The sequence below is a fragment of the Caretta caretta genome, chromosome 2, assembly GCF_965140235.1.
Source record: "Caretta caretta isolate rCarCar2 chromosome 2, rCarCar1.hap1, whole genome shotgun sequence".
Classification (NCBI taxonomy): Eukaryota; Metazoa; Chordata; order Testudines; family Cheloniidae; genus Caretta; species Caretta caretta.
In genome coordinates this window covers 112,509,145-112,520,195 of record NC_134207.1, presented here as the reverse complement: position 1 = coordinate 112,520,195, position 11,051 = coordinate 112,509,145, and the positions used below count along the sequence as shown (strand labels likewise).

Here is an 11,051-nt window from a genome sequence, read left to right as displayed (position 1 = left end):
AGAAAGAATGAGACACAATTTTCCTGTGAATGAATAATTTGTTCATTTAATTTTTCCCTCTTCAGATTTAGCTTCAGGAATACATTTTTATGGAGTTTGCTTTTATCACTATACACAGAAGTTTGCACATTCCCACATACAGCGTATATTCCCATCCAGGCCGCCAGAATGGAGCCATTTATTTCATAACAGAACAGCCAGGGTGCATAACGTGATCACTTTATATGAGCAGGTTCGTCATGGCGGACGCATTCTGTGCACCGTTTTTTGGCTACAAATGAGGAAAGAAGATACCCATTCTTAATCATCTCAGCTGTGGTGCATGCAGTGTTATGGAAATGGTTAAAACTCACTCTTTTTTAAAGACTTCATGTATGGTCTTCAAAATGATCACAAACTTTATTTGTCAGAAAGAAGCTCTGGGCTATTTATTACATACGTTTGGAAATGTTATGCATGTCAGCAGTGTAATAGCTGATGTTGTGAAGTCACATCCAGAGGACAGGCCTAAATGTCTGAATGAATAAAAAAGAACCAAGTCTAAGGCAGGTGGTGGGGAGACCCCTTATTACTAGTGGGCCAAGACTGACTACATTTAGGGCATTTCCAGCAGAGAAGTCATGCAGCAGGTGGCAGTACCGCAAGCTTATTCAAATTTTCTTAACCAACCCCCAAAGAGAACACATTGCTTCTAGATGGGGGGAAACAAGTGCCTTGCTGCAGGTGGGCTTTAGCAGTTCAGCCACACTGCCACTCTTAGGCCTTGTGATTTTCCCACTCTAACCAAGAAAAGCCAAATCCTGCAGTGTCTCTGAGGTCAGCGGCAAAATTCCCATTGACTCCAGCAGCACAGGATTTCGCCTAAATGCCCATCAGTTTGGCGAGAGAAGCCTGATTTAGCTCTCATTTACACTGGTGAAAATTAGGAGAGACTCTGTTGAAGTCAATGGGTTTAGACCAATGTGAAATTGGTACATGTGAGAATTAGGCCCAGCACGAGTTTCAGACCACAAGGGCCCATGGATTAAAACATTAATCCTGTATCCAGTGATGGTGTCATATTGTGTCTTGGAAGACTTGCAAAAGCTCTCGCCTTTCCCCATCCTCAGCAAACCTCCCCAAAGCCCTCCTAACTTGTGCTTCCTGGAGCCACCCTTGCACACAATACCTGACAGCAGCAAGGGCAAAATCCAACACTTACCCACTCAGGGCAAGGGGGAAGGCACAGAAGTGTGCCCGTCCCATGGTGCTTTCCAGAGCCCCCCCGAGGATGCTGAGCAGGGTGAGGTAGTGGGCTGAGGACAGCAGTGTGCACCTCTTCTTCCCGCAGACCATCCCCACTCCTGGTCCCAGCACAGTCACTTCCCACACAGCACTCCCTGTCAGACCACAATCCCTTGGTGCTGTGGTGCAGGCATCACTCCTACAGACAGTAGCACTCCTCGGCCTCCCCTGCTGTCTCACAGATGGACTGGGGGACACAGAGCCTCCTATGCCTTGTGCAGGCTTTGGCTTTAAATGTGTATTATCGTACCTGAACCTGTTAATCAGATTTGTTTTAACTAGCTTCATTTTTAAAGCAACGTGGCCCGTCAGCTACACCTTGATGGAGCCAATGAGCCAAATTCTAACTTTCCTCTTATGCACTGAAGTCAGTGGTGTTACAAGGGTGTGGAAAGCAAGTCAGAATTTGGCCCACTGTCATCGGTAGCTGGGGGGGGGGGGAGGGGGCGCCTCTTTTGGCAGTAGCAGTTCATGAAGTGCAGCACAGTGCAAAGCTGCTGGGAAAGACACTAGGAACTGGAGAACCTTGTAAAATGATCAGATGAGGTAGCTCAAGTTAATTGCTTGGGGGCCTAATCCTGCCAGGTGTAGCACACCCTCAATTTCCAATGAATTCAACAAGCGTTTGGCCTCTAATTGGAGTGGAAGGAGGAGCTGGGTCCTACAGACATTGAGGGTACCTGTCACCTCACCAGACTGGGTCCTGTGTTAGCCTCAGGCCAATCTCTTTGTTCCACTTTCAAACGTGTGTGTGTGCTGTATTTTGTACAAGGGGCATCGTGAAAGGAGCCATCTGACTGAAGGTGTCCTCTGAAGAAACAGGTGTAACTGACTCCATAATGGCCACAGCAGTGGAGAATCAAGAAGTTTTCACTGCAGAAAAGAAGCAGTTCCAATGTGTACCTTAAAGATCTAGTCTTTTAAATGTGCAGAGGTTTAAAACGTAGCCCCAAAAGCCCTATAAAAACAATTAGCATCCCAACCTTGGAGCGTCTAGGGGAGAGCCACACTTCTGAAGTATGGAATGCACTGGTGGTATGAGTGTATATTTAGTATAACCTTATTCCTTGAAGTTTTGATTTACCTGTATACAAATACACTTTTCTTGTGGGCATGTGGCTGGAGGATATGTGGGCAGAAAGGGGGGGGAGAGGGGAGACAGTCTACTCTTAGTTATATCTATGTAAATTCCAAGTAACTTCAGAGATTTAAGTGGAATTACTCTGGGTTTACATCAGCTTAACTGACAGCAGAATTTGGCCCACAGTATTTTTATTTATTTTTAGTAAAGAAACCATTCGGCTGCCTTTTTGGAGTTCACTACATACAAATTCCAACTTCAGAAGAAAATTAATTGGCAGGGCCTGGGAGCCTGATTCTCATTTACACTTAGGTTTCTTTACATCACTCTGGCAGCGTAAATGGGCCTTAAAATCAGTGTACATGAGACCTATGCCCTCTTTAAGGCCCCCTGTACAATACCAGGGCAAAGTCTTATTGTAAATTAGAATCAGGTCCACAATGTTTAATGGGGAATACTTAACATTTTATTGTAAACCACCTGCCTTCAGATAAAGGATCATCTAGGCTTTTCCCATTATGCATAATCTGATTAACACCATCAGTGACTGATTTGGGGTTTAGGTTTGTTACTTAACATGTTCCATTGTACTGATCCTCCTTGATCTTTTCTGAACAACAAAGAATGCTAGAATAATGCCATTTGCTTTCTGTCTGCTCCTTTTCCCACGGGTCACAGTTTTGCATTCCAAAGGAAGTCTCTATCTTTCCACAGAAGGGGAAAAAAAAACTCTGAAGTTACTTCAGTTTCCAATTGTATTGAAATCTCAGTCACAGGCTAAAGTAAGTGGCCGGTCATTATTAATTCATTAGTATTCATTCTAATAACATTTATCATAATGAACTACTGTGATATTCCTGGGAATTCAATGTGTACTTCCAAAGAAATTTCATTGTGATTTATCAATTAATTAGTCTACCATTACAGTTTATTAAAGTGTTGCCCAGAGTCTAAAATATTCATTATTTCCTTCACAGCAACTGCTTTAACTCAAGATCAGACAACTGGCTTCTTGCAATGAAGTCTTCAGCTGGTCTAGTGCAGGCCATATTTTGCCCTCGGTTACACCTATGACTTCAAAAGAGTTGCACCAGGGTAACAGAGAGATGGATCTGACCCCCTTGGCCTGATTCCCCAGGCCTTGCTCAATGTGTAATCATTTCTACACCTGGCCAAAGCGAGTGTGTCTTTGTAGTTGCTTTGTGTCAGCTATGCTCAAATAAATGTGTTAGTCTCTAAGGTGCCACAAGTCCTCCTGTTCTTTTTTGAAATGACTATGCAAATCACAAGGCTCTGCAGAATCAGGCCACTGGCGCTGAGTAGTGCTGTGTCTCTACAGCTTCAAAACCTATTCAGAGATGATAAAAACAGGACCCCTGAGGATCTGAGGATTGTACCCATCAAAAAACTAGTACCCTGTTAAATGTTCTGGGTGGGGGTGGGAGGAGGAAGCACTCACTACATTATAATGCCAGTGTCTATGGAGCGGTAAGTCCGTTAATATATTGATTTAAATAAAAAAGGCCTTAAAAGGCATGAAATGCCATTGATACAGCTCCAGCATTTTTAACATCACAGTGAAAATGCAGCAGCAACCTGGGCTCATCCAGCCACCTGAAAGGTCAAAAAGTATGGCTCTGATCTTTGGTTACCCCGATCAACATACTGAACCCCTTCCCCTCCCAGCCGGCAGCTCCTATAACCCACACTGCTGGAGCGGTGCTGGCGAGAGGTTGTGGGGATGTTTCAAAACTTGGTAACAGCGACCAGGGTCTGGCGAGGCTAACTCACTGTGAATGGAGGCTTCTTTATTAGAGAGAAAAATGAACGGTGAAAAAACTAGATTGAAAACAAACAGACGTGACTTTAAAAGATGAGGCTATCGCATCGTGAACCAAAAGAATCCTATATGGCACTGTGTTTGATGGCATGTCCTTCTGCTAAACCCCGCCACCAGTGGCAACTGACCCCCCCTACTTCCACCGCCTGGGGGGTTTGCCCCAAACACAAAACACAGAGGGAGTGGGGAGAAGCGGCAGACAGATGTCACAGGTCCCAGTCCTTGGTTAAGAAAACACCTGGCTGTGCTGTTGGGTGACCCGGATAAATGTCGCCCTCCGGCTCAGCTCTTTGAGCTTGGCAGCTCCCACGTAGGTGCAGGTGGATCGCAGGCCCCCGAGGATATCGAGGATGGTAGTTTCCACGTCCCCTCTGTAAGGCACTTCCACGGTTCTGCCCTCCGAAGCCCTGCAGACAGAGAGTTGGCAGTAGCGTGGAATGAATTTTTCAGAACTCAGCACCTTACTGTTTTAAAGAACCTTCCACTCTTTTCGGATTGCTGACCATTCCTGTCGGGTGTTCAAAGGTTCTTCAGTGCATTGTACCAAAATCACACCAAGTACTGTAAAGAGGAAGCAAATGCTTCTGGCAAATGCCCAAACAATGCCTGAGTGCACTATGGGCTTGATCTTTCTGTTGATATAAATGGGAGTTTTGCCCTAGGGCTGTAAGATGGAGCCTTACCCCAGAAGACAGACAGGCCAAGGCAATGTTTAAAAATATTGGGGCTAATCCTCCACTGGTATAAACTGGCATAGCTTCAGTGATGTACCAGAGCCTGTGCTTAATTTGTGCCAGGGCTGAGCCCTAGCACCTGTGGGCTTGGCAGTTCAGAGCCCCGGCACCTGTGGGCTTGCCGCGTCAGTTATGAAAGTAAAAAAATTGCTTGAGGCCCCAGCACCTCTTTCATTACAAATTAAGCACTGAACAGAGCTACCCTCATTGACTTCAGCTGAGGATCTGCCCCATTCCTACTTAGGACCGGAAGTGTGCACGGTGCATTACAGAACAGATAAATATTAGGCTTCTCTGCCAGGAGAGTTTACAATGTACCAGCCTTACTGCACTCCTTACTCAGATGAAAGCAGAATTAGAGTTATTCCAACAGGGCAGACTGCAGAAATACTTTATATAGTGTAAATGACTGGCACACAGGCAAACGGCCTGCATTGTCTTTCAAAGCAGATTTTCTTTTTTCCTCAGGAGGCAAAAAGAAAGAAGTTGAAGTCTGTGGGCTTAGGTCAGAGAAGAATTTGGTCTTGTGATTTTCACACTCATCCCTCCTGCCTCACTATCCCACCCTTTGCAGGCCCTGCTGTAGTGGAATGTCCCCAGATGTCATCTGATCTTTGTGTTCCTTCGAATAAGATGATTGTGCAACATGAGGCAAACATCATCTTTGGGGCAAGGCAGAGGGGCTTAGAATGTGCATTGTCCTGTGACTGCTGGGAATGGAATCTTGTGCTTTAAAGTCGTTGGAAAGCTTCATGTGTGTCCAAAATCCTAATGCCACTTCATAGTTAACTTGTTCAGAAAATGATCAAGCAGTAGTTGGTTATATAATATGTTAGGTTATAGTCAGAGAGTGCAACTCTGTGCATTTTGGACAATACCTGTTAAGGTTTGGGGTTGGGTGTTTTGGTTTTTTTTTTACAACAAGGGGAGGTCAAGGATCATGAATTCAAATATGCTCAAGTTGTAACACCTCCAGAGAGCTACCACCACCTGGAGGAAAGCTTGCATATACTTGATCAAACTGGATTCTCCAGGGACCGACTCAGAAAGAGAGGCTATTTAATCAAAATAGTGAGGGAGATGCAGGTCTCCATCCTAGCGAGGTGATTCCTGATGAACCATGAGCCTAGAGGTGGTGCCCTTGTTGTACCACGGGTGGAAATACAGGTGCAGTTGCCCTGAACTGTGACAGAGTTCTCAAGGCAAAATTTTCAGTTTTGAGAGCATAAATCCATACTCAGGCACTTTAAGGGGCCTGATTTTCACAGTGGCTGAGGGATCCTAGATCCCCAGCAGCTTGAATGGAAGCTGCGGGGCTAACCACTTCTGTTGGTGCCTCAACACAGACTGACAGTTGGGATTTTCAAAGGAGCGCAAAGCACTCAACGCCCACTGAATTTCAATAGGTTTGGAGTAGCACTTCCCTCTGGCGTCTTTGAAAACCCTAAGCAAGCCCCTGCCTTTAGGCACCCAATATTATAAATACTGAGGTTAGACTGGACATTTTAGAAACAGCACTCCGGACCAGATTTGGCTGTGGGCTAGAATTTGCGGTACCTCAGTGGAGTTAGTTTAGCTCTACGCCTATGGAATTGACGGCAAAATCTGGCCCCATTTCTTTGATTTGCCTCTTCAGCACCATCATGTCCTCTCTCAGTGCTGTAGAAACAATAACCCCTATTTTTAAAAACTATTTTGAATCTACAGTCTCTGTGGCAGACCAAAAAACTCAACCAAACCAGACTAGCTAGTTAACTATATCCTCCTGGGGCCATGGCCACCATTCTATAACCATGTGTACGAGGCATGGTATCTAAGCACCCTATACTGCTAATAGCCAGTGCAGCAGAGTATCAGGCTGCCTGGCTGAATTCCTAGGTTCGCTGCTAGCAGGAATCCCCCGTACACAACTGTGTAACCTATCGCTTACAACACAGGAGCAGCAGCCTCTTATTGGCTGTTGAAACTTTCAGTTGCCTGAGAGAGTCAGAGAAGCTGGTTTCAGAGGAGCAGCCGTGTTAGTCTGTAGCGGCAAAAAGAACGGGAGGACTTGTGGCACCTTAGAGACTAACCAATTTATTTGAGCATAAGCTTTCGTGAGCTACAGCTCACTTCATCGGATGCATATCGGATGCAAAGCTTTCCTGTCCTCCTGTTCTTTTTAGAGAAGCTTGGGTAACACATTCCCTGAGCACTCTAAGCCTTCATAAATCAGGGGCTGGAAAAGAGGGAGTGTGCCTCTAACAGGATGGCAGCTTGTGCAGCATTTCTGGCAGGGGCTGAAAGCAACTAACCTTTATGTTTAAGTAGCTAAATAAAGCCCCTTTCCTTCTGCACTGTTTATCCAAATGGGACACTGGATTTCAATGGTGTTATCAATTTACTCCACTGTCAGAACCTTAGTGATGAATCTTGCCCCCAGTTACCACACACTCTCTCTCTCTCTCTCGTAACTGGGGGGTGGAATTTGGCCTTTCAGTTGCCACCCCAGCACACAACCTTCACCAGCATCGGTGGTGGCCTGTCACTAACTGAACTGAGCCTCCAAAGGTTTGCTTGGCTTGTTCGGGCGGTATGTTCCATTGTGAAATGGTCATTAATGACACGCTGTGCTGAACAATGTAATGGTTTAGACCTACCCCGCTGTGTACATGCTCCAGTCACTGACATAAAAAAGAGGGCGAAAGTGGCGTTTGTAATTGCAGCTCAGATGAAAGGCTGCCAGTGCTTGTGTGTAACTGGCAGCTGCCATTTTTAAATTATAAGATAATTGCTAGTAACATCCACTCAGACTGTTAGTTCCAGATGCTTTGATGCCAAGCGACATCATGGAAAAAAAAATTAACAGCCTCTTGGGACTGAGTGAATTACATACAACTCATGCAGGCATGCAGACTGCCTTGTGCAACGTTTCAGCTTGTCCTAAACAGGGCCATTCTCTTGTGCAACATTTTAGCTGCAAAGAAACATTTGAGCTGAAAAGAAAAAGACTCCCCACTGCTCTTTGGCTGTTAGGGCTTCCTAGACATTGGGTCGGGGGACAAGTAGGGACTGCCTGATTCCCCTCACCCAACAGGTTGGGGAGGTGGACTGGAGCACAAGTAGGGGAGATTATATTACACTCAGCAACGTCCAATTACTCCACCCCTGCCCAGGAGCAGAGCCACAATTCTTCTCCAGGGCTCCTTCTGGGGAAGCACAGGTGTGTGCTGCCCCATATCCAAGGCACTGAGCAAAGGCTTAATCTAGCTTATGGTTTCTCAACTGAGGGGTTGCAACCACCCTGCCCTTCCCATACCGCTAAACGGAGGGGAGCTGCAGGCTATGCCACTTGTGTATTTTTATTTTTTGCAGGATTAACCCTTTAGTGGGGACTAAATCGCACTGCACGATTTCTCTTAGCTCTCTCTCTCTCCCCCCCTTCCCACCCCAATCCTTTGTCCTAAAGATGTCTCTTTACTCCTCCCCAAAAGCTTTCCTTAGGAACTGGAGTAGATGCAGCTGTGTTCAGTATTTGGCCCAGATTATTGGACCAATAAGTGGGGCAGCTCTGTCTCCTTGATGAGTCTGATTTCAGCCAGAACAGAAGGCAGAAGTGCCATGACCATGTCTGTGCTCAGGTCTCCCTTGATGGCTGCACTTCGCCTGCCACTAACTTTTTTGATCTCCATTATTACAGGCATTTTGTTGCAACCCAATACACAATACTGAATACATGGGAAATTTAGGCCAACGCTGCTAGACTTAAATGTCTTAGGGAGAAGTTACCTGCCTTCTGTAAGTACTATGTATGTCTATAGGGTACTTTCTACATCTTTAAAAACAGTTAATAATAAGCAGCAGCTCTGAAGACAGATACAAGCTGCTAAATTTAGGCTTGGATCAAAGTTTGGGAGGCGTTTGCATCCTGGGTTGGGGCTTGGCCTGCTGCAAAATTAGGGGCTGTGCCAGACTGGGGATATGTCTGTGAACTCCATTTTGTTTTGTCAATCCCATTTTGTCCATTATAACCTTCCTTCTGGAGTGTGACCTTCATGTTGTATTGTGAATTCCTTTGTGGATCAGAGTATCCATTTTATGGTAGGGGCTGGCTGGACTCCTCATGGAAAGACTATGTATGAGGAGGTATGACAGCGCCATCAACACTGAATGAATATCCTCTACTGGAATAATGGGTTTTCTGCTGGTATGGTCATTGACTATGAATAACTCTCTACCCAGAAGCCAACTGGCAGAAGGAGGGGCCTGGAACCCACAACTCCCCCAGTTAAATGCACAAGAACAAAATGTGGACTAAGATAAAAGAGGGGTGATTCTCTAAGGACGCTCATAAAACGCAGGACACAGAGCAGGGCTGATATCAGGGTGAGAAGGTGGTTGTTGTTTTCCATAGATCTGTAACTCTCCAGTGCTTTCAAGAGTAAAGTGTCTGTGATTAAAAAAATCCTTTAAGACTGTGTTCCTTCCCTTCCTGTCATGTTGTCCCTGAAGACACCAGAACTCCCACAGCCAGGTGGATTCTGGGGGGATGTCAGTAAGCAACATGGGGCTCAGACAGCTGGACTGCCAGGTCCCACTGCCCAAGAAGGGTGTCAGACAAGGAGTTTGCACCTCTGTTCGTGTGCCTGAGACATCCAGCTTTAGGAACAGTGCCCAGTCACTTCCCAGTCCCAGAGATCTTGGAAGCATATAGGCCCAGGAGTTGGGTCTGTATACAACAGCCTGGTGCTCACCCAGAAGAGGGAACAGGCCCTGCTTGTAACAGGAGCCAGTTGCAAAATGCAGACCCAGAAGCAGGTTTGGTGGTGGTTCCAGCCCATAGTAAAATCTGAGTATAACTTGTACCTGTATTCAGCAACTCCTCCTACGTGCTTCTTCATGGCTGTATCAGAACTCATCCCGTAGAACAGTTTCATCTTCTTGCCATTTTTTTCTAGAACCTCTCCAGCACATTGATCGTGGCCTGCAAACATTCCTCCAAGCATGACAAAATCAGCACCAGCTCCTGTGATCAGCAGAGAACGTGAGATGAGAAGGATGGGGGTGGAGGCGAGAGAGAGAGAGAGCACAATAAAAAACAAAGCAAAAACAGTCATGCAGCCGAAAATGATAGCCAGCCCTGTCTTGAATGCTTCAGAGCAGGGAAACCTTAACTGTAACAGACACAACCGAGTTAAAAGACATCCTTTACCAGCGGGACCTATACACACTGATGTCGTATTCCCTTGATATTTCAAACAAGGAGCATCTGATCTGGCTGTGATACTGAACACCACAGAAAGTGCTCTTTTTCGCTTCCATGTTCTTGCTTTCAAATTCAGTTTAGTGCTTTTAACTCGCATTACAATCCAAACACACAGAGAAGATGTCAGTCAGCTGCACAGCTCCCCAAATCCTCTCCAATCAGGTCATATACGTGAGTGGGAATACATGTTTGGGAGTACACGGAAGAGGAACGTTCACCTTTATTTACTTTGTAGGTGGATTTTTGAAGTGAAAGATATGATGGCTCTGAAGTTTTTCTGCCCGCTCTCCCACCCCCCCAGCAATGCAGTGAGGGGTAAACCGCAATGGGTATGAGGTGAGTTTGTGTTTGGTTCAGATTACTAACATTGTAAAAAGAAAAGGAGTACTTGTGGCACCTTAGAGACTAACCAATTTATTTGAACATAAGCTTTCGTGAGCTACAGCTCACTTCATCGGATGTAGCTCATGAAAGCTTATGCTCAAATAAATTGGTTAGTCTCTAAGATGCCAAAAGTACTCCTTTTCTTTTTGCAAATACAGACTAAGACGGCTGCTACTCTGAAACCTAACATTGTAAACTAGCCGGGGCATGGCTCATTTTCTTTCTCGTGTGTATGAAAGGCACATAGCACACTGGGGTTCTAGTCCGTCACCGGACCTCCTCAGCGCCAGGGTTATACAAAATATAATAATAAACACCCGAATATCTGGATGCTTATCCAACTCCTACGCCTCCCTTGGGTTTGCAGATCATGAGGCCATTGTAGTTAACAGAAGTAGGATGAGGCTTTTGGAATCTGAATAGATTCTCTCAAGAGATTGGCCAGTTTTCCCATCTGTGCTGGAGTTATACCTTGAACAGCCT

The 11,051-nt window shown here is 45.6% G+C and overlaps 1 protein-coding gene across 5 annotated transcripts in view; it reads right to left on the bottom strand.

Annotated features, from left to right (window-relative positions):
• Nucleotides 1–18: 18 nt before the first annotated feature.
• Nucleotides 19–11,051, bottom strand: part of GMPR (guanosine monophosphate reductase) — a 68,620-nt gene continuing 57,587 nt past the window's right edge. For 4 of the 5 annotated variants that reach the window (XM_048839920.2, XM_048839922.2, XM_048839924.2 and 1 more), the window contains 2 exons: nt 9,785–9,944; nt 19–4,612 (listed from right to left, as the gene is read on the bottom strand). In XM_048839920.2, coding sequence (XP_048695877.2) covers nt 4,432–4,612; nt 9,785–9,944 — 341 coding nt within the window. In that variant the 3' untranslated portion in view covers nt 19–4,431. The remainder of the gene's footprint in view (nt 4,613–9,784; nt 9,945–11,051) is intronic. The other variant, XR_012667024.1, reaches the window with a different exon arrangement.